The sequence below is a fragment of the Parus major genome, chromosome 1, assembly GCF_001522545.3.
Source record: "Parus major isolate Abel chromosome 1, Parus_major1.1, whole genome shotgun sequence".
NCBI lineage: Eukaryota > Metazoa > Chordata > Aves > Passeriformes > Paridae > Parus > Parus major.
Genome location: NC_031768.1, coordinates 66,702,252 through 66,725,989, shown reverse-complemented (window position 1 = coordinate 66,725,989; position 23,738 = coordinate 66,702,252). Strand labels below are relative to the sequence as shown.

The window sequence follows — 23,738 nt, the reverse complement described above, 5'->3', positions numbered from 1 at the left end:
TGTTGTTTTCTGAAGCTTTTGGGTTTTGATCTTCAGAGTTCAGTGGTTTTTTTGTTTGGTTTTTTTTTCCTAAGGGATGTCTATGTGATTCAGATGAGCATTTTCCTTTTGCTTTAAGAAGATACTCTTGTTTGTTTTCTTTATTGTCTCTGCTATCATATGAAAGGATAAAGGGATTCAAATACTAAAACAAACTTTATCTCCAAATGGATGTCTTATTTTCACTAAAGAAAAATGAAATTACTCAGTGTTTCATAGTAGTCTCTGGATTCTGCATACTGGCAGAAGCTTGCCTCAAAGCACTGTGTGTTTCCATTGGCAAAACCAAGTTATCCCATGTAACTGACTTTGAGACTTTTCTTTAAATAGCTATGAATAAAAGTATCCTTTTCCAGGGTAAGTTATCATAGTACAAATTGTTACTCTTAACAGCCAAGATGTCTATTAAGTGTTTTTTCAAGTATGTGTCTTAAATTTAAGCTCAAATATTACATAGATAAATAGAGAATATAGAGGGCACAGGAATTTAATGCCTAGGTCATGGGTTCAGTCCTCGTACGGTTCATTCATTGGACTTTGATTCTTGTGGGCCCCTTCCAACTCAGAATATTCTGTGAATTGTAGTAACATATAAAGATGAAAATGTGTTCTGCTTTTTGATCCAGTAACATTTTCTTAAAAAGTATAAACTGTTTAGACTGTTTCACAGTATTTAATGGATGAAAGCTCAATTAAGAAAATGTTTTCAAAGTACTAAATATGTGATTGCTTGTAGAAGCAGCAGCTCAAACTTTAACTAAATGTGTGATTTTTATTGGCTGTAATACGTGCTTGAGACTTTCAGTGAGAAGTTGCTGTCTAGTGACAGTATGTCTAGTTATCTTTCAGTATTTAAATGATGTTTTGCAGTCTTGACAGACTTATGTTTGTATCAGCAAAAAGCACTTGGGAAAAAAATACTATGTGATTAAATTAAGATAAAGATTATTTTGAAAATGAGGCTTATGATATGATTTGATTTGGTATAATTTTTATCTTTTTTTCAGATTCAGGCCATCAAGATGATGGTTCGGTGGTTGCTAGGAATGAAGAACAACCACAGCAAGTCAGGAACTTCCACTCTGAGACTGCTAACAACAATATTACACAGTGATGGAGATTTAACAGAGCAGGGGAAAATAAGGTATGTAACAGATGATAATGTTTTCACATCTGTGATGATGGAGTGGGGGACTATTCTGTTAGACTGCTTAACAATTTATTCATCTTACGAAATAAGATGTGATGGTAAGCCTGGCTGGTTCCTACGTAAGTTTGCTGAGTCTCAGGTTTTTTAACACTGTACACAGCTGAATTTTAGGTTTTATATTCTTGCTTTTATTTTTCTCTTCAATAGGCCATTACTCATATTGCAGGAATAAACTGTGCGACTTCCTCCTTCTGAAAATTTGTTTTAATTTTTCAGACAGCTTGCTGTTTCTGGTGTACCAATTTCTGTGTATGCCAAATGCCAATAGGTAGGCTTTCTAATAAAGAATAATAGTGTGTTGTATAAACCAGGTGGAAATACTTAGTACACAAGACACTTCTGCTTGGAGGCAGGCTAATCCCTTGAGGTCTCTAAAAGTGAAAGGTAGAAGGAAATGTGTAAACAGGATTAAGTCTCTATAAATAATTTACCTTTTAGGTGACTGTTAGACAACTTGTTTTTCAGGATATCTTCTTAATCCTCGGTGGTAGGAAAAGTGACAAGTTGTCAGCTACTATTGCTTGCCAAACATTGAAAATTTATGTCTACAAAAGCCGTTAAAGTCATAGGTAGATTGTGCCAGTGTGTTTAAAAAGGTTTTTATTTTCAGGTAGAGTTAATGTTATACCGTAGTTATGCAGATAGAACCCATACTGTGTGTGTGCAGAATTGCAGACCTGAGAGCTGTCTAGTATATTATCTTTGTAGCAACTATGTAGTCTGTCCTAAAGTTCTTTGTAAATAATTGTTTCATAGTTTTAAGTTCTGTAATGTATCCATTTGTGGCAGTTGTCAGGGAGTAGAGTGGCAGTAATTTAGATTTTCAGCACAACTTACTTGGAGCAAATGGTTGGCTTATGCAGTAGTTAGTGAACGGATCAGTTCTGTGACCCTATGTATTTTCATGCTTGGAATTATTTTTCCTTACTGTTTTAGAAATTTAATTTTCCCACTCCTTTTCTACTCCAATGTAAAAGTAGAAACTTTATATAGTGACGTGATCAGTTCTCCATTTTTAAATCAAGTTCATGGAGAGCTAGGGAGGGATCCTTTCATGCAGGGAGAAAGCTGCAGTGACATGTGATGTTGCTGTGGAGATAACTCTTCAATCCCAGAGCTTGGAGCTCTGCATCTTGGATGTTGAGCCAGTGGACATGTTATGGGTTAGAACTGAAGAGCAGACTGCTCTGGGTATCATCGTGGTGAGTGTCTGCTATGGGACCTCTGAACAGGAAGAGGAAGTGGATGAGGCCTTTAAACAGCTGAAAACAGCTTCATGCATGCAGTCTTTGGCACTCGTGGGGAAATTCAACCTCTTTGATTTCTGCTGGAATATCAACACAGCAATGCCTAACAATCCAGGGCAGCATCGATGACAACTTTCTGACACAACTGGTAGAGGGCCTGATGAGAGGCTGAGAGCCTGAGAGGCTTTCTGTTGGACCTCATACATGCCAGCAAGGAGAGGCTTACTGGGGATGTGAAGGTTGAAGGCAGCCTTGGCTGTAATGACCCTAAGATGGTGGAGTTCAAAATCCTGAGGGCAAGAAGGGAGTCAGAAGGCAAGATAGGACTGGACTTCAGGAGAACAGTCTTGGGTCTCTACAAGAATGTGCTTGTAGGGTCCCATTGGATAAGGCCTGGAGGAAAGAGGGGCTGAAAAAAGCTAGTTACCTAGTATTCAAAAATTATCCCTCAGTGCTCAAAAGTGGTCACAGCAGAAGGTCAGACGCAGCAAACCATACCTGGATGAGCAAGAGGCTCCTGGCAAAATTCAAACACAAAAGAGTGATTGAGAGCAGCCCTGCAGAGCAGTACTTAGGGACATTGGTGGAGGAAAGGGTGGACATGAGTCAATAATCTGTGCTTACATCCCAGAAAGCCAGCTGTGTCCTGGGCTGCATCAAAAGAAGCATGGTTAGCACGTTGAGGGATTTGATTCTGCTTCTTTAACTCACTCTGGTGATACCCTACCCAAAGTACTGCATCCACCTCTGGGGTTCTCAGCACAGAAAACACATGGACCTGGTGGAGCTTGTTCAGAGAAGGGTCACAAAAATTATCAGAGAGCTAGAGCATTCTTATGAGGAAAGGCTGAATGAGTTGGAGTTCAGCCTGAAGAAGAGGAGGGTCTGGGGAGACCTTATTGTGACCTGTCAGTACTTAAAGGGAGCCTGTAGATAGAGCAAAGACTTTTTTTATGGTGAGTGTGATGAAACACTGAAACAGGATGCCCAGGGAGGTGATAGCTGCCTCATCCCTAGAAACATTAAAGGTCAGGTTGGACAGACCTCCCAGGTACCTACTCATTGCAGGGGGTTGGACTAGATGAGCTTTCATGGTCCCTTCTGGCCCAACTATTCTATGGTTGTATGAGGTATGAAGGAGGAAGTAGAGATGGGTAATTTGGCAGGCATGCAGAGAACACCATATGAGATACAGTTAGGAAAGCCAACTCCCAACTGGGATAAAATCTAGTGAGAAGTGACAGAGACAACCAGAAAAGCTTCTCTTAGTGACAAAAGGAAGTCTAGGGGAAATGTGCACCCACTGCTGAATGAGGCAAGAGCCCTGTTGACAGGATATGTGATAATTATTTTGTGGTTCTCACTATTGCTTTTCAGGAAAGTGCCATACTGATAGAAGGGCCAGTCCATTGTCTCTGTGAGCTATAACTGCCTACATTAGCAATAGCTCTCAAAACCTGAAGCAGAGGAGATGATGTTTCAGGCCTGTCAGTTCTGCATGGAACTTGCTGACACTTCCTGACCTTTGTTCTTCACCCATTGAGTGCAATAAGGATATCTTCTTTCTGGCAATGCTTACTGTGTCACTTCTGTGCAAATCTGATACTGCTCCTTCTGAGTTGGAGTAGATTTTGAAAAGAGTAAAGTTGTCCATTCAGACAGAACATAACCTTTGTTATGTTATGTTTACTTGATAGAGGTCATTCTCTGTGAGTCAATTTTAGTGTTCATGGCTTGCACTTGTCTTTTAAACAATGTTTAATGATTTGATAAAGATAATTGAATTAAATGAAAGTGGCAGGGCTCAGGAGCCTTTGATGATGTTGAGGCCACCAGTCATGTTGTAATCTTCTTTGTGTTATTGCCCTCATCAACCCTAAAAGTGACTCTGCCCCTATGCCTCTTGAAATCTACACAACTCTGCCTTTCAGTGACAGTGTAAGGGATGTTGTTTTTTTTACTTCAAAGCATGGTTTAGCCTGGAGTGTCAGGTGAAGGCAAGGTCCCACTTGGACAACAAATCCCTTCTCTTGTTCATCCTTCATACTTTGAAGCAGTAGGATTGATGACTTTCTTGAATTGCTTATAAATCAACAACTGATTTCTTTGAGTTGTTAGCATATGTAGGTTAAATTCACCAGTCCTGTATTTTTTTAATGCCGAATTTTATCAATAAACAGTATCTCAACTGTTCTTCCCAAGTCTTTCTTTTTAATTTTATAAGTCATAACAGTCCTACAAAATTCAAGATTATACAAATTTTCTCTTTGTGGTTACGTAGAGCAGCTAGGTTGAATCTTTCATGTCTTTGTATCAGGATTTTGATTTTAGTCTATACTAAACATAAAATAAGACTATATCAGTATCAGAAGACACGAGCAGTTGCTGAAAGTATCAATATTAGATATGAAGTTGAGATTTTCTTGAAATACTATCTGTATTTTTTCTTAAACTAATGCTCACTGGGAGAAAAACTGTTTAAAACCTTTTGGAGTTTAGAATGCCGTAGTTCTGTGCTGTAGAAAATTTGCCACACATCTGATAAACATTTTCAGTGGTTGTAGTCAAAAGAAATTTTGCTGTTCTCTTAAAATAAAATTCACATAGTCATGTATTACAGTGTCTAATTAAATGCAATTTATGTTGGCCTGAAGCATTGCTTTTGAGCTAGAAAATTTGGCAACTCTGGGGACTAGAAATGGGCTGGCTACTTCTTTGGCAGGACTCCCCTGCTGAAGGAGGACCAGCAAGCAGAACAGAAGTATCTTACTGCTAGATATGGTCTCTGAGGGGGCAGTATGGACTGTCCTGGCTCAATGCACAGCTAGAACTGTTTCACACCCGTGTGGAACTTGTAGAAAGTTTGATGAAAAATTTTTATTGCCAGGTTGGGACCAGGTAATGGTAAGTGGGAATAGGCTGTAAAATGTGATGCTATGAAAATCATTTCAGGCTTTAAATCTTCTGCTGGCATGGGGGTGGCTAAGTTCACAGTAATTTCTCTCCTTTTAAGTACTTGTTTTTCAGTGATGCAAACTTACTGGATTTAATTAAGTCAAATAATTGCATAATTTTTTTTTGCTAATTAACCTTCACAATCTATGTGCTTGTTTTTCAGTAAACCTGATATGTCTCGCTTGCGGCTGGCTGCAGGGAATGCTATTGTGAAGTTGGCACAAGAACCTTGTTACCACGAAATCATCACCTTAGAACAATACCAGCTGTGTGCACTAGCCATAAATGTAAGGAGATTTCTTGGGAGTTGGGGGTTATCAGCAGATGTACAAGTATATGGTTGTTTGTTCAGTATGTTACATGTATTTCTGCAAATTCGGTTTTATGCAAAATATTCAGCCTTGGCATAAAGTTATTTCTCCATTACATAATCCTGAAAACTCATTTTGGATAAGAATTAGATCTGTAATGCTGGGCTGTCCATCCGGGGAATACTAACTTAGAGTAGTCAAATGTTAGAATACTGATAAACTAAGAAATACAGTATGTATTTAAGTAATACCCCAGCTGCATTATAACATATCTAGAAGTTAAAATGAGATGATGTAAAGTATGTTGAGCTGTGGTGAACATACCACATGGTTTCCCAACCATGGGTAGAATGTATTCAGGATGCAGAGGTCTGCAAAAATAATTAGCATCCTTCAAATATTAAAAGAAGTAGGGAGATGTTCCTTAGCAGATGCTGGAATTTTCATCCTTAACTTCTGCCTATGAAACCGTAGTAAGGCAATAACTCTCATATTGTTAAGTAGATATAGGGACCTATATCTATATATAGTAGATATATTTCTGGCTTATAGACTTAGCAAATAGCACAGAAATTGATTCATACCCCATGAGTAAGGTGGTCATAAAGAGATTTCTGTTGGTGTTATTTGTGTAGCTGCTGGTATTCTCTTAGTTTTCCAGAAGTCCAGAAATCCTCTGGAAGGAATCCTGTCCAGAAGATAACTGCACTAATAATGATATTCCATTTTAGACCTTAATTCCTGTGTCCAGCTAAAGCTTTAAAAGCTGTGACCCATTTTAAATGTCACAAGACTTTAAATTGGTATTTAATGTTGGAAAACACAGAGTATGGCTCCTTTGTGGATATTGTTTACTCTCATACAGGGTATCTTTTTTAGTTTCTAAAGCTGCTTGGAGTTTGTTACAGTTAGGCTAGAAAAATCTTTCCTGTATCAGGGTAAGACAGTCCCTATTAGGCTTGTATACTGTTTTAATATTACGTTTATGTGGATTTTAAGCTTCTGTGTTCCTATGGAAAGGAGCCCTTACTCAGTTCCCAAATGCAATGAAAAACAAGAGAAATGGAACAGAGCTTTAAACTACTTAAGCAGATGAAATCTAGCAAAACTACAGCAGGAATTCAGTGGCAATAACTGAAGGCCTTTACATCCAAAGCAAAGTCTGATACTTTTCAGCTTTCCTACTCCAAAACTGAATAGAAATGTTAATTTTGTCTCAAAAAGAATTGTAAAGATTTTTACAGTTCAGAACAAAATTAGTTGAGAGAAAAATAGGCACTCAGTGTAATGACAAGTAAGTTCTGTTTCTGCTCTGGAAAGGATACTCAAGCTGTATAATGTCATGCCAAACTAACCTTGCCAATGTAATGTTTGCATATTCTGTTTTCTTGTGAAGCCAGTGATCAAAATCTGTTCATTTCTTCAGTCATTTCCCTCCTGTGGCAAATCTTGCTTTATTGCAAATGTTAACCTTGTAGTACCTATCAGAGTTTTGTTTCATTGTTTTGCTACTCTTTTCAGTATGTTTAAGTACAGGCTCTTAGCCCTCCACTGCCTCTCACTTTTATCTCTTATTTTCCAGCTAGAACTGTTTGTGGCTACTCTAACAGATGTGTTTTCACCATTTTTGTGTCTAATGCTTACTATCCCTGAATTTTCAGAAGGGAATTTTGAGAAATGAGATTCAAATGAGAACATGATAGGGTGTCAGTATGTATAAACCGGTTAGTATCGCATTTTACTGTAGCATTATAGCATACTTTGGATCAGAAGGAACCCATAAAGATCATCTCATTAAACTCCCCTACTGTGGTCAGGGACAAGTTCCACTAGAACAGGTTGCTCAAAGCCCCATCCAACCTGGCCCTGAACATCTCCAATGATGGGGTGTCCACAAGTTCTCTGGGCAACCTGTTCCAGTGTCCTGCCATCCTTGCAGAAAAAAAATCTCTTCCGTATGTCCAATCTAAACCTCTCCTCTTTCAGTTTAAAACCGTTGCTCCAGAACTGGACAAAGCACTCCAGCTGGGGATGCCATGAGACCAGGGCACATGTTGAGAATCCCCTCTCTGACCCTGCTGGCCATTTTCCTTCTGATGCAGCCCAGGACATGGTTGGCTTTCTGGGCTGCACGAACATATCCAGTTTTTCATCCACAAATGACCCCAGTCCTTCTCTGCAGGACTGCTCTCAATCCCTTCATCCTTCCACCTCTATGGATACTGAGGATTGTCTGGAGCCAGGTGCAGGACCTTGTACTTGGGGCTCTCGATCCTCCTGATGTTCCCCTGGGCCTAGTCCTCAAGCCTGTTAAGGTTCCTCTGGATGGAAACCTTTTCCTCCAGTGTATCAGCTGTACCACTTGGCTTGGTGTTATCCGCAGGCTTGCTGAGGGATGTTCTCAACCCTCCTGTCTGTGTAGTTAACAAAGATGAACAATGCCAGTCTGGTCCCAGGATTTCACCCTAAGCACACCAGTTGTTACTGATCTCCATTTGGACATTGATTTTTTTTTTTTTTTTGACTGAAATCCTTTGGATATGGCTGGATATGGCCATCCAGCCAGTTTTTTATCAGTTGAGTAGTCCATCTCTGAAACCCACATTGCTCCAATTTAGAGACACCAATGTTGTACGTATACTTGTGTCAAAGCCTGTCTAGAAATCCAGGTAGGTGACATCAGTTGCTCTTCCCTTATCCATTTGCACATTCATTGTAAAAGGTTAGACCAGTCAGGCATGATTTGTCCTTTGTAAATCGGTGTTGGGTGTCTGTAATCCTCTCTTTGTGGATATCCATATGCTTTGTCATTGCTTCCAGGAGAATCTCTCCTTTGCAGTATCCTTTCTGTCACTTTTCCCTCTTATCAATAACAATTTATTGGTATTACTTTGCCTGTCATGACTTTCTAAGTTGTTTTCTAGAACTGAGATTGTAAGCTCTGTCAGGTCAGGAATTCTGCCTTTAATTTTCACTGCAGGTCCTAATGGATTTTGAATACTTATAAATAATTTTTCTAGATGTTCTTGAGTCCTCCAATATCTGTCAGTGATGATTCTCAGATGCAGAGTAGCTGTAATGGCTTTAATGACTTTTTCACGTAAAAGTGGTAGTGGTTTTTTGTTTTTGTTTTTTAGATTTGGCATGTGCACATATGCATACATATTTGTTAATGCTTTGAGTGGCTAGTATTAGAATCCATTTCTTGACGGTAGATACTGATTACTCTAAAAGTTTATTTATTCTTAACACTTTCAAGTCTAGCCACAAATTAGGTGACATCAAGGCCAACTCTAGTTTTGTGTTCTTTAATTCATAGCAAAGTTTCTTTAAGTGGGCAGATGAGAAAACAGATTAAACAACAGGAAAAATCTTACTTTTTAAGGCCTATGATGTCTGCACAGGTTCTGCTGTGGTTCTGTGCTGGCACTTTTTTTTCCTCTGATGATGCAGTTTTGTACTATGTAATGATTGGAGTGCAGAACCCATAATAAATCACTAATTGCTGTATGAAAGTGGTAAACAGGGGCTTTATGATGATGAAATGTGTGTAGTTTTAGTCATTTTAAAATAAGTTACATATGTGTTTGGCCAATCTTACAAGCTTACCAGCAGTTGACTTCTTTGATCTCCAGAACAAATTTTGATGTCAGCAGAGCTTTATATTGAAAGAGAATGAAAAGTAATTGAGGATGGTACTTCAGTCTTATGCAAGCTTTGAGATCAGATTTAAGATTTGATAAGCTTTGCTGTTGATAATGCAATTTAATTGTATTTAGAATAAATCTTGTAAATTGCACAAGTTTCATTTGTTTAAAAAAATTCCAGAGCTTTTTCAGTTTTCTTTGTTCACTCAAGGTGGTGTAATTGATGGAATCAGAGGTGTGTCTGAATGGTACATGATGTTTTGCAAATATGTATTTTTTAGTGCTTTTAAATGGTGAACTTCTGATGAATTGGCATTAAATTCAGAGATGTAGATATATAGAATTGGGTTTTATGGAGTTTGTCTGCTGTTAAAAATAGCATACCTTGGTTAAGTCTTGTCCCCCTCCTTCTCAGTGTAACTGAGTCAAATTTAACGTTATTCCCAATATTAAAAGATAAAGAAATAATAGTCATTCCAGTTGGTCACACAATACCATCAGTAACAATCAACTGTACCTTCCTTGTCCTCTGAGATAAAGATGTTTCCCTGCTGAAACACCAGCTAGGCATCAGTCTCTTCTGAGCTTCCTAAAGGCTTTAGACTGAGGTGATACTGAGGAGGAAAAGACGGCTCTACCGTAGCCTCCTTGGCGGTGGATTTGCTATAAAGAGACAAGAGATATTGAGCAAATCTTATGGTTTGGGTTTGTGGGCTTGGGTTACTTCAACTCTGGTTACAGCAGGTGTTTCAGGGTTTCAGTCCACAGAGGGGGAATATTGCTTGAAGCACAGAAAGGAGAAAATAGGGCTTGATTGAAAAAAGTTTCTTCTCAATTTCGTTTTTGTTGAGGGCAGAGGGAGGATTGTTTTATCTAATATGTGATCTCTTTTGATGCCATTTGCAAATTTAGCAGATCCAGTGTTTCCAGTGGCTAGGTTTTGGCACTTCCAGTTGACTGGTAACTGGAAACCCTCTTCAATCCTTTCTGACTTCAAAACAGTCTTTGAAAATTGCTAAAATAGTTCCTTATACCTGATAACATTTTTTTTTCATCGTATTTAGAGATAAATCTTTCCTCTTGACCTTTTTTTGGCAGGTTAAATGTATTTAAGCTATTTTGGTGACCTTGTCTACCTTAAGCTTTTCTCTGTGTTTTCTTCAAAGTATTTTCTACACGTTTCTGTTAATCTTCCTTGTCCTGTATTAGTAAATGGTTTGTCATGTATTAAATGGTATATGTAGGTTATTTTAATACAAAAAAAGTTAAAGTTCATGTCTTTTCTGGGAACACATTGCTTAATAAACTGTAGAACTACAATTGCTGCCTTCATATTGATTTACTTTGTGTTGTTTGGCAGCTGTTAGACTCAGATAATTCTCTTCCATGGTCTGTTGTAGTGCATAGGTTTCCACAGTATAATGGAAATGCTTGGTACTCTCTTCAGCGTTTCACCTTATCTGATAATTCTGTTGAATTTTATTCAGTTTTTAATATTAATGTCTTGATGAAAATGTGTGAAATCATAGCAGTAGAATCAACGTGTTGGTGGTTACTGGTGGCTAAAATGTTTTCATGCAGATCTTTGACTTTGGCTTTATAAAGCAAGTGACGCAATTGTAAACAATTTCTGTAGGCCTTGGGTCCTGAGTGTGATATCTTCCTGCACAGTTTTTGAACCTTAGCTCTTCTTCTGAGCTTAAAGGAAGCTGATTAATTCAATTAATTAAAACTGATTTGAAATTTTGAATTGAAAGCTGATTAAATAAATTTCAATTTAATTGAAAATTAAATTGCTCTGAACTGGCATTAAAAAAGAATTCTTGTAATTCCTATGTTTCAGTGGCTTCAAGGTCTAATTGATTTTAGCATATTTACCTGAGCTTCCCTGCTTTATTTTACAGTTTATATTGCTTTAAAAAAAAAGTTTACTGTTATCTTTTTTTGGTTTTGCCTTTTTTTTTAATAGGATGAATGTTACCAAGTGAGACAAATATTTGCTCAGAAACTTCATAAAGGCCTTTCTAGACTACGGCTACCACTAGAATATATGGCTATTTGTGCACTGTGTGCAAAAGATCCTGTGAAAGAGAGAAGAGCTCATGCTAGGCAGTGCCTTGTGAAGAACATAAATGTCAGAAGGGAATATCTGAAGCAACATGCAGCAGTTAGTGGTAAGAGAAGTCACTTTTTGCTACAAGTGCTGTAGTTCAAATATAAATGTGAATAGACTGAAAACATTGATAGTTGTCTGTTTTTATACACAGAAACACTGTAAATTTGATTTGGAGGTATTTAATGAAAACTGAAAATGTACAGGATTTCTTTTGTCCAGATTTTCTTTTGATTTTTTTTTTTTAAACAGGTAATGCTGAGGTCTTTGAGTTTTGTTAAAAACTGCAAATGCTTATGCCTAAATATATTGGAAGTGAAGTAATTTTCCAAGGCAATTATGTGTACTGTTTGAACTTAATAATGTTAATAATGTTCCAACTGAAGTGACAGTGATTAATTTTACTTCAGCAATTACTAATAAGTAACTTTAGTACATAAATGCTGTACTAAATAGACTGTCCTTGAACTGCTTTATGAGTAGCACTTTGTGTTATTCCTGCAAAGGGCTATAGTTGTTGGCACTTCAGGATGAGTTTATGCAATTCTTTCTTCTCAGTGCCAGTGGTCTGATTGTGGGAATGCTTTGGAAGTTGATATGGACTCATGTCAGCTATTTTTCTTTTATTAAATCAGTCCTTTTGACTTAAAGCTACACACATACAGTATTACAATGCTGGTACAGGGTCATAGGAAAAAGTAGACCTTTATGAACAGCTATAGCATTTTTGAATAAGAGGTTTTGAAAGTTTTATTTCTTTGAAAGATTACTGATGGTTTGACCTTTGTGGAATGAAGGGGATTTTTTCGTCTTTTTAGCCTAAACCAGACCTGTTTCATGAATTTGATCTCAGAGTCAGATAACTGACATCCTTCTGTGTTTATGAATCACTTTATATTAGCTATGTCAGTCAGTCTTTCTCAGTCCCTTTAGACTCTGATCAGAGAATAAGGCTGCAGACAAATCCTTTTGTGTATCATTAATTAAAGAAAAAAGTGGTACTTTTCTACCATTTAATAACATGTAAAAAAGAAAAATTAAATTGAATGAACACCTTTAAGTAATTTTAATATTATTCCTCTTGGAAGTTGAAAAATCTTTTTAGTTATGTAGACAGGAAGTATAAGAATTCTCAAATGTCTAAAAAAGATGCTGCAAAGTTACTATCAAAAATCTGTGGAATAAATTAACAGGAACCTAGGTGTCTGTGATTTTCTTTATCCAGTAGGACCTCAAAGTGCACCTGATATTCTTTTCTTGCTGAAATAATTGAGTGATGCCTTTGATTTGACTTATGCTATAACACATGGGGAGTCTAGATTAAATATAGATTGCAGGGTTTTTTTTAGGATTACAATCTTAACTTTGTGCCATTCAGATTTACCAGTCTGAGCTTTCAGCAAATAAAATGTCTTGAAATGTTTGTATCCAAAAATACCCATATTGCAGCAGTTCAGCCAAAGCTCAGTTGTGGAAATAACATGGTATTTTAGTGTGTGTCTCCCTTTGCCACTCTCCCTGCTGACCATGCAGAAATTCAGGGTGGTAATGATGCTCATATCTCATCTGGAAATCTGCATCTTTGATAATTCCAGCTATTTGTCTGAATCTATAAATGTGTGATTTTGTGATATGTTTGGTCTTAAAAACGTCATACAGGTGAGAAGGATATCGGTTGGATATTTTGGGGGGGATTGCAGCTGTTGTTGAAAATATGGTAAATTTCTGTTTACCCTGCCTGAGGAGAACTTTCTAAGGACTGGTACCAGACAATAAAACGCCTCTTTCTTCCACACTGGCCTTTTATATGCTGGCAGGAATTATTCTTAGCCCTCTTGAATTCTCTACATGCTATTCAGAGTGGAAACCACTCAAGAAGAGACTTATTTTGATTGTGTATCTGTTAGTAGTTTCATCTGAGTAGAGACGTGTCTTGCATAAGAATTTTTATGTTCTCATGATGGGCTTTTATGTGAAGGTCAGTAGGCAGAAAAATTACAAGAGTACAGACTTTTTTTTTAAACAAGTTTTCTTCCTTAAAGCTCATAAATCCTCTTGTGAAGGATTTTGGCACACTGTAGTTTTATGTGCTGGTAGGAAAGCCACCCTACCTTTCAGGTAGTGTCTTCTTTCATTGGAGATAAAAGTTCTGGGGTTTTTTTCTATTTTTTTCCTACTGTTTCTTGTCATGACAGGGGTTAAATATAGTATATATCAATATTTGTTCTTTTTCCTGTTTTGTCTGGAACTAGTTCATTTTACTTTCCAGACCCACTTGGAATTGTTGTTGTAGTTATATGAGAATTTGTCCAAGGCAGGAAGTTGCTGAAAAACTGAGTTTATGAGCTCTTGATGAGCATTCTATTGAAGTTGCTAATTAGTACAAATAATAGTGGGTTGGTTTGTCTGGGGCATGTCTAAGGCAAGCCAATTTTGCTAGTGTTTTGAAGTTGTAATTATGTTCTTTTCCTTCCTTGCCACATCTTTATTTTTTTGTTCAGTAATGTGAACAGCTGATGGCTAAAATACAGGACAGTGCTTGAAAAGACGTAAAGGATGTTTTTGAAGTTAATAGTGCAATGTCAACTGAAACACACTAAAAACTGCTGTGTAAAGTACACTGGATTTCAATTACATAAATATGGCTAGAAATAGAAAGGCATTGGGTGATTTTATATATTATATATATTTTATGTAGACTGTGCATTACCCCTGTTTATACAGACCTCTAAAAAAGGAATAGGTGAAGACCTGACATAGTCATGACAATTAGTTTTGTAGAAACTACAGTAATGGTGTATTTTGTTTAATGTGCACAATATTTGTTAAGCACATCTCATATTAATATATATTGGAGGTAAAACTGTTAGTGTTCTAATGTATTTTTAAATAGTTTTCAAATATTATTAGCATATATAATTATTACAGATGTTTTGACTTAGTCATAACTGAATATGGGATAAGTAAAAGTTTACTGAAAGAAGATTTTCCAGACTTGGTCAAACACTTATTATGGCAAAATGTGACTTTTCAAAAGCAGAGCTGGGAATTTCCCCCTTCCCTTCAGATGTACATTCAGGTGATGTCAATACTGTGATCTTGCATTTGCCATGAGCACTCAAGATCAGATGCTTGTGCCGTAGCAATATAGATGGAATACCAGGATGCCTTCCTTTGACCATTGTCTTGCCTGTTGCACAAGGTACTGGTTTAGTAACTTAGGTGTGCTGTGTGTCCTCCAGCTTCACTCAGGCATCAGGCTAAAGAAAGCAGTGAGGATGTTTGCTGAAAAATGGTTTTTTTACTTTTAGTGTACAACTTGTTCATCTGTTGTCCTTGCCCCTTGGGAGGTGATCTCTGAGGTGCTGGAGTTCACGCTGCATGGTGTTGGTTGGGTCAGGGAATTTGGTACCTTATGGAGAGTGTATTTTGTGATCATAACTCTGAGAGGCCATTGGCAGCAGCTCTTACTTTTTGAATCCCCAAGGGAAATAGGCCTTCAGACTGCCATGATGGAGGAAGGACTTTCTTGCAGTTCTGCTTAGCATTCCAGAAGTCTCAAAGAATGCTAGAAAATTTTTGAAAACTTTGAATGTCACAATAGAGTTGCAATGCTCTGTTTAGGTGGGATTGAGCCTTTCAAACTCGGTGCACTACTACTTTGTTACAGCTTTCATGTGACCTCCCACTCCTCTTGAAACAGATACTGACTGCAAAATCCCTACAGAAGGGCTTTGTTTTCTTGACAGCAAGGCTGTACACTGCAATGTCCAAAGAAGTAGTATCAGCTTATCCTGCAGTTGTGCTGGCCTTCCATCTTGCAGTCAACATGGATTTTGTGGTCCATATTCACTTCTGCTTTTCAAAGTCCTTCAGAATACAGGCTTTGAACTGAGGAAAGGATTGGGAGTAGGAGGTGACTGTAGCTGTATCTCAAGGTAGCAAAAAAACAAGCAGCCCTGAGTGAGAGATATTTAGTTTTAATTTTTGCGTGCGTTAAACATTCACATCAGCCATGAAATGTAACATCATAGAGAAATGATATGCCCACATGTATTTATACATTAATGCATGCTGACCTCAAAATTTGTCCTCTCCTCTTTGATAGGAAATTTTGATGCATCTTTCTTCTGCTTTTCAGAGAAACTGTTGTCACTTCTACCAGAGTATGTTGTCCCTTATACTATCCATCTTCTAGCTCATGACCCAGATTATGTCAAAGTCCAGGACATTGAACAACTCAAGGACATTAAAGAGTAAGACTGCTTTTAATAGTGTTATTTCTAACTTTATTCTAAGTGGAATCTTAATTATTTCTAGTATCCTGTTACACAGTCCAGTGTGCATAATGATGCCATTTACCTCTGTAAAATATTGAGAGAAATAGTATAGGTACTTTTTAAGTCCTCCGTGATATTTTATAGTGGAACCCTTCAGCTTCTGCTCATCTTCATTTAATTTTTCCAAAAGAACTGTTTTCTCAGAGTTAGACTGGTTCAAATCCATAATACTAGTAAAAGCTGGACCAAATCATGTTTTCAAATGTGCTTTTTAAAGGAATTTCGTTTGTACTTTGAGTCATGTGAGATACTGCATTTCTCCTTTAGGTGCCTGTGGTTCATACTGGAAATATTAATGGCTAAAAATGAAAACAACAGTCATGCATTTATCAGAAAAATGGTAGAAAACATCAAACAGACTAAGGATGCTCAAGGACCAGATGATCAAAAAATGAATGAAGTAGGTGATCTTTTTTTGATTGGAAATTGCATTTAATTCTGGCCTGCTAATGGAAAGGAGTTGCTTTTTGTTTATACACCAACTTCAAACTGTCTTTTAATAGAATTGTATATATGAAAAGATATTTTATTTACTGTAATGATGATATTTATTGTAGTTCAAATGGCAGTTATTTTCCTGTGCTTCAGTAATTCTTGCACTTTTGCAAGGGAATCATAATAATTTTCAGTTGTTCTGTTTCTGTGTCAGTAAGATTACTGAACACTAACTTTAAATAGATATAAATTATAAAATTATTTTATAATCATAAATCATGCAATAAATCATAAATCATCCTTTGAAGTGCTTTTTAGTATTTAATTTCTAAAATGCAAAAGTAAACTTAAGAGAGGAAGAAAAAAGCATTAGAAATCTCTGGTGTGTATTGTGTAGTGCATGTATCAAAACTTTTTTTTTCTGGTTTTAGCATCACATTGTGTCCAGATTTTGTTTTGGGTGCTGGGTGGGTGGGATGTGTGCTCTCATTTGATTAACTTTGTCTTAGAAACTATGGCAGGCACTACTCTTAAGTGTAGAAAGACCATGGAAACCATCTGTCTTCAACTGTTAGAGTTACAATGCTTTTGCTTTTACCATCTGTATTTCAGTATCCTGAGAGACACTGTTTAAGATGCAGGCTAGTGTTAAATGGTTAAGACGATTGCTTTTAAACTGTGATTTCTTGTGGTCCTGTGCATGAAAGATACACTGTCTTTTGTCAAGATTTTCAGTGAACTTCTGAAGTGTTACTTGGTTTTTTAATTTTATTATTTACAGAAACTATATACAGTCTGTGATGTAGCAATGAATATCATTATGTCAAAGAGTACAACATACAGTTTGGAATCCCCTAAAGACCCTGTACTTCCAGCCAGATATTTTACTCAACCTGACAAGGTATACTTTGGCATTTAATTTTTCTTGAGATAAGTCTGTTTAAATATTTTCTAGTTGTAATTCAGGGTTGTTTTTCTTAAATATTTCTTGTAACTTCAGATTTCTCCCTCTTATTATATTGTAGTTGAAAATGTATGTATATATTTTCATAAATATATATATATGTGCACATAGCAATTTCTCTTCCCCCCTACTGCCATAATAGTGTTCTAGTTTAAAAATTCAAAAGCATAAATGATGTAGATGAAATATTTCAGTGCAGTCTCTAGAATGTATAGGTATCTATCTCTCGTTCACTGATTATTGGTGCAATTGCCCCCACCCCTTTTTCTTACAGAATTTCAGTAACACCAAAAATTATCTTCCTCCGGAAATGAAGTCTTTTTTCACCCCTGGAAAGGTAGGTATGGTGTGGGGGTTGGGGTTTAGTGCTGTGTTTGCATTCTGGTTTGCCTTTGTTTTTGGAATGATTATTTTGCTTGTTTTCTCTGTGGGTTTTTGTTGTTGTTGTTTTGGTTTTTAAAGAAAACTAGCATGCCATTAATGAAACATGCTTTTTAAAAGAGCAGATTATTTCTAGGTATAGAGAAAGAGATGGGTAAAAGGAAAACTGCTGCTGTCTCTACTGGGTGGTGGCAACAATAGGCAAACCCTGTTGTTTTTTGAAGGAGGGAGTCCAAAAACACCCCAATAAAACCCATAATATTTGTCAAATTTCCAAAATGGTTAACCCTTTTAGACTGCAGAAGACTACAGTGTTGCATAGAAAGTGGCAGCTATTGAAAATTCTAACAAAAATTATTTTTTAAATCACACAATTAATTTTTGGCAAAGCTGAATACCATTTTGCAGTACCTTACAAGATAACTGACTGTTCTACAGTTTTGTTAATTTGTTCTTTTAGAATATACATTCTATTGAATGGCAGTGATCTTTCTTCACTAAAACTAAACCCAGGTACTCTTTAGGATAAAACTAAAATCTGGTAAAGGAAGTGACAAACTGTAATTTTCATTGGGATTAATGTGTCCTGTTCTAGATGGCAACATTAATTTGTTACCTTGTGAAAGAAAGAAATTGCAGCATCTTCATTACCCTTAACTTTGCTAATGAAGCATTAGCTGTCAGCTAGTAGCTTAATAATAAAGGAGGATTGCAAGCTAGGAAAAGAAGCAGATTTCTCTTCGAGAAGTTGAAAGTCAACATTTTTGGATTAGAATAGATCATCATTAAAATTATTTTGAATCCTAAGTTAACTTCTATATTATTTTAAATTTCTAGTGCTGGCTACTCTAGCTCTTCTTGTGTTGTTTTGAAACTTTGTAACAAACAGGAGAGGTGTTATTGCCCACCAAAATTTTCAATTTCTTAGCTATCACTAGAGGAACATGAAATGAAAGTTGCTCTGGGGAGCCTTATTTTTATGAGTGGAAGACTGGCTTGGATGGATGTTAGTGGAGTGGATATAAGCAGGGTACACTGAGGGCAGGAAGGCTTTGAGTGTAGATTCTGTGGAAGGGAGGAGCTGTTTGTACAGGCCCTCTTAGTCCCTCTTTAGCAGGAAGTCCAGTTCAGTGTGAATTTGAAAATCTTTTTGCTTTCCAGCTCTTTCAGCATACGCTGTTTAATATTTTGTTCTAAACTAATAGATGTAAATTGTTAAGCTGGATTTAGTTCTCCAAGATTTATTTTTGGAAAGCATATGCTATTTTATTTTTTTGTGCTCAGTGCAGAATGAGTCTTTGTAAGTGTAAAATTCCCTCTAGCTATACAAGTCTAACCAGAACTTCCATGGTCCGTGGCTCTGAAAATGAAACACCCAAGGCTGATGTGATATGCACATTGAACTTTTTGTAGCCGTCACTAACTGCAGACAGAGCTAGAATATAATATTGAAAGAGAAGATGGATTATGAGAAATGCAGGAAATGGTCTTTAATTCAACATTTTTGTACACGAGTGTTTGGCATTCTTCTTAGGAGTAATTGTACTCTTTCAACTCTCTCAAAAGTTGGTACGAGCTGGAGGCATTCAGCAGGTCTGAAAGATAATCCAGTTAAATTAATAACCTGAAGCTCACCAGTGTCTGGAAACTGTGGCACTTATTAAAAGCCTAACATTTTTAAATCTGTGCAAGAAGAATCAGAATGTTCTCCACAGTATTTGGCTTTTGAGATTCTCATTCATTCCCAGTTGAAGCTAATGTGGTTGCCAGTTTAATGTCCCCTTTTCTGAAAGGGCCATCCTGCTTCTATTTCTGCTTTGCTGGGCCAGGTGCTTATCTGATGCAGATGAGGAGCTGGTTCAGGTAGATTAATCAGCAGAAAGCAAATGGCACACAAAGTGATGCAGTAGTGCCTGACTGCACGCGCTGGTGAACGTACAGCACTTCCAGTGAGAAGAGGACAGAATCTAAGGCTAGTGAGAAGAATACCAGCTTTGGTGGCAGCTAATTATTTGATTGAAGCTCCCTCAGCTTCCTTCTGGTGTCTGTTGTAGCTTTCATACAAAAATGTTTATCACTTTGTGTTAAAATTAACATAATGATTGCAGAAAGTGAAATCTGTGAATATTTTAAGCATAGTACATGTTAACAATATCTGAACGTGTAGCTTAAAATAAAGGAAATATATTTTTGGTTTCAGCCCAAAGCAGCCAATGTTCTTGGAGCAGTTAATAAGCCTCTTTCGTCAGCAGGAAAGCAGTCTCAATCCAAATCTGCACGAATGGAAACTGTAAGCAATGCCAGCAGCAGCTCAAATCCAAGCTCTCCAGGAAGGATCAAAGGGAGGTTGGTAGACAACAAAGGATCTTTGATATTTCAAATATTTGTAATGGAAACTTTGAATACTTCTATAATGTTTTCTAAGCAAAAGACAGAATTCTTTTATCATACATTGAAGTAAAGTTATAGTACCACATTGGCATAACTGAAACCATGAATTTGGCTTTCTAATACCAGAAATAAATTTTCTTTACAAAAAAAACCAAAAACCCAACAAACCCAAAACCACAAAAAAATTCCCCCAAAAAACCAATCAAAGCAAAAATCACAAAAAACCCACCAAAATTTAATTACACCCAGAATTAGCTGAAGGAGGAAAGAAAAGCCTCGTATGCTTTAATTTTTTTGAGGGCAGGGTTGGGATTTTCTGGGGTGTGTTTTAGGTAGATAGGTATATTGTCCGCCAGCATATATATATGTACATGTGTATGTGTATACACACAGCTGCAGTCCCTGGCTGTAGTGCTACAAACTCAGCCCACCCAGGGAAAACTGGCAGCTCATTGTGGTGGTCCTGCATGACTTCCTTCTCGAGTCCTGCACTTTGCTGGACTTGGCAGACAAATAGTTTTGGATTCTAGATTAATTTTGTGATGAAGAGGTGAGTGTACTGTAATGCCACATAAGTTGTCGTTTAGTTGTCGATCTTTAAAATTATAGATGAAAATTTTGTGTCAGTTTTGTAGGTTATTCATCAGTTACTGTATCTTCAATGTTTTTTCAACTGAAAGTCACAATGTCATTAGTTTGGGTTTTTTTTACTGACAGTGAGAGATTGTATAGCCTCTGCTATTTGTATTCTTTCTACTGTTTCACATTCTTTCAAGACTGTTAGGAAATGTTATGTTTGAATTGAAGACTTCTCATTTGGGACTTCTGTGACTATTCAATATATAATATTAATTTTAAATGTAGTGCAGTGTTTTACAACAAATATTTCTCCACTAGAAAGTCTGCAGAAAGGCTTATTTCTTACAAGTCATGCAGGTTCATGCTGCACTGTATTACTGGTTAATGACAGGTGGACTCCAGATTCTTCTCTGTATCAAGCAAAATAAATCTGAGAACAAATTTTAAAAAACACTACACTCGCAGCCTGACATGTTCTGTCATCTTCATCTCTCCAGTTCCCTTAAGTTAAAGGTATTAGTGTTTTGGGTGGAGATGCCAAAGACAAAGAGATGGGAATGATTTGGGATGCACAATATTTCCATTTCATTCTGTCTGAATATGTACAGGCAGATTTGCATCTTTTGAGAGGATGTATAAAGCCTAAGCTTCCCATTACATCCCAGTTAATACAGATTGTACCCTTGTAGGAATGAGAACATCTTTCACTCACTATGCCATGCCCAGACCAGGGAGCTGAGTTTAATACCACTTTTCATTTTGACACATAGTGTATTTCTTTTCATCAAAAAATGTGCACTGGTACTTAAAAATGTTGCTTCTGCAGATGAAATTAAATGACTTGTGTATTTGCTTTTGTGCATTACCTATTATCTGTGGGTGTCAGTGTTTTACATATGCAGGAGGCATTATTGTCCACATTTACGTTGGTAGAAACTGAAATAAAAACGAAATTGCTGCTGCAAAAAGTAGAGGGAAATTTGAATAGCTGTTTTATTGCCTAAACCTCACCATAGGAAGTTGTGCGTGCTTTGGCCGGTCTGTCTGTGGGGATCTTTGATGGCTATGGGAAAGTGTAGGCAGTTGTATGGAAACACAGATCTCTTGCAACTCACACTCTTCTGTTTTAAGAGACTGCTTATCTTTCCCTACTTATCTTGAAAAAATAAAATTGAATGTAGTTTATGATCCAAAAATTGTCTTGAGACTTAGATGATGTGGCTTATGATACTTGGTATCTATAGTACCCACAGTGAAAGGTTCCTTCGGCCAAATTGTTCCTGGTTTTGTTAATAGATTTTTTTAATGAAGATTGTTGTCCTTAGTATTTTTTTAATGGTTGCACAATGTATTATACTAATGAGGGAAACATATGTTTATTCATCCTAGGCTTGACAGTACTGAAATGGACCACAGTGAAAATGAAGAATTCACACTGGCTTCACCCTTACCAGGAAAGAAAACTGACAAAAGAGACGACTCTGATCTTGTAAGGGTGAGCTGTTAAAAGTTGATGTGATGATATTTGAGATCATTCAAAAAATATACTGAAAAATGAAACTGAGCTGATATTTTAAAACTACTGGAAATTGTATTTAGAGTTAGATAGGAAAACACAATGAAAAACACTATGAAAAAAAAAGGTTCTGTTTCTCATAGAATCATATAGGTTGCAAAAGACCTTTAAAGGTCATCAAGTCCACCCATTAACTAGGAAGAGTGAAATCCACCACAATATCATGTCCCTGAGGTTACTGAGGCTTTGGAGAGTGGTATTGTCCTTAGTAATTCTTACCAACAGATTTATATATAAATGTTGTTCAGTAATAAGAAAGGTTCCTAATGAGGATGTAGAACATTATTTGGACTCACTCACATGTAGTGCTTTAATATGTAAAAGAAGTTGTAAGCAGGCTAAGTATTATCTTAAGCAGTATTTATACCTGTAACAGAATAGAGAAAAATAAACCACTGAAGAAAATTATAATTGTATTGTAATTCTAAAAGCAGGTCAAATAAAATAGTAAGAATTTCCCATACCACTAGTAAGTGTCACTTCTTCGTGCTGTAATAGCAGTTGACAGTCTGTAAATATGGGATATGCATGAGAAAGTAATAAGATAAGATTTGCTAGAATTGGATTTTCTAGGCTGCATTGAAGGTGTACTATATCTGATGTCACCACTACTTTATTTCTTTTTACTGTCTCTAACATTTCTCTTTTCTCTCATTATGTCATTCTGGTGCATTTTTCTAGGTTGCTTGGGACATAAGCTACTGACTAGTGAAAATTTCTGAACTTTTGCTTGTCTTGAAGTATAAATAACTATCTTATACTGTGGGAAAAGCAAACCAGTTTATAACTAAATAAGAAAAATCTGGAATCTCTTGTCAAAGAAAACCAAAACACTTTTGTAAACCTTAAAGTCTGACAGTCCAGGCAGAACTTTGAATGCAATTCATGTTTAGAAGCATTAGCGTGAACTAATGCTAATGCTAGTAAAATTAGTTTAACTACTGAGAAAGCTCAGTGCAAAATATTTGCTCAGAGCTAATAGAGGTCAGTGTCTTGAGTACTTTTGAGAGCATCATTCCACTTCGAATCTGTAAGCAAGTTGCTCAAGGTCATGGATTCAGAGCTCATTTTTGGTTTTTTGGAGATGGGCAGCAGATTACAGCAAGCATTAACTGAGAATCAGGATTTTAATTGGGTAGCAGAAGGTCCATGTTTCAAAGGTATCTTTCTTCAGGATATCTGTCCAGATAAGCACCTTAGATTAACAGATTAACACCTGTAGAGTAACACGTTAATTCTAAGGTGTGGGACACTGTTTAGCTTCAGGGAGAAACTTCACTTTGAAAATTAGCTAAAAGGAGATGCAGTGACACATGTGCATCTGCAAAAGCAAATAAAGTGGGGAATAAAGAGAATGCAACTGAAGACATGAACTGACAGGAGATGTCATCATTGTTCAAATATTTTTCTTATTTCCTTCTAGTGTAGTTTTTTGTCTTTCAATTTCTTTTACTTTTTACCCTCATATGCTTCCTAGATTTTCTTTCCACTTTTCTTGAGAAAGTTTTTTGGTTAAAATGAAAACATGAATAAATATGTAAGCTGACCTC

General features: G+C 36.7%; 1 protein-coding gene across 5 annotated transcripts in view; it reads left to right on the top strand.

Annotated features, from left to right (window-relative positions):
• Positions 1-23,738, top strand: part of PDS5B (PDS5 cohesin associated factor B) — a 109,072-nt gene that overhangs the window by 71,740 nt on the left and 13,594 nt on the right. For 3 of the 5 annotated variants that reach the window (XM_015623101.3, XM_015623076.2, XM_015623085.3), the window contains exons 23-31: positions 1,047-1,183; positions 5,615-5,738; positions 11,379-11,583; positions 15,664-15,778; positions 16,130-16,262; positions 17,079-17,198; positions 17,536-17,598; positions 19,843-19,988; positions 22,002-22,107. In XM_015623101.3, the coding sequence (XP_015478587.1) occupies positions 1,047-1,183; positions 5,615-5,738; positions 11,379-11,583; positions 15,664-15,778; positions 16,130-16,262; positions 17,079-17,198; positions 17,536-17,598; positions 19,843-19,988; positions 22,002-22,107 (1,149 nt within the window). The remainder of the gene's footprint in view (positions 1-1,046; positions 1,184-5,614; positions 5,739-11,378; positions 11,584-15,663; positions 15,779-16,129; positions 16,263-17,078; positions 17,199-17,535; positions 17,599-19,842; positions 19,989-22,001; positions 22,108-23,738) is intronic. The other 2 variants (XM_015623111.2, XM_015623093.2) reach the window with 1 other exon arrangement.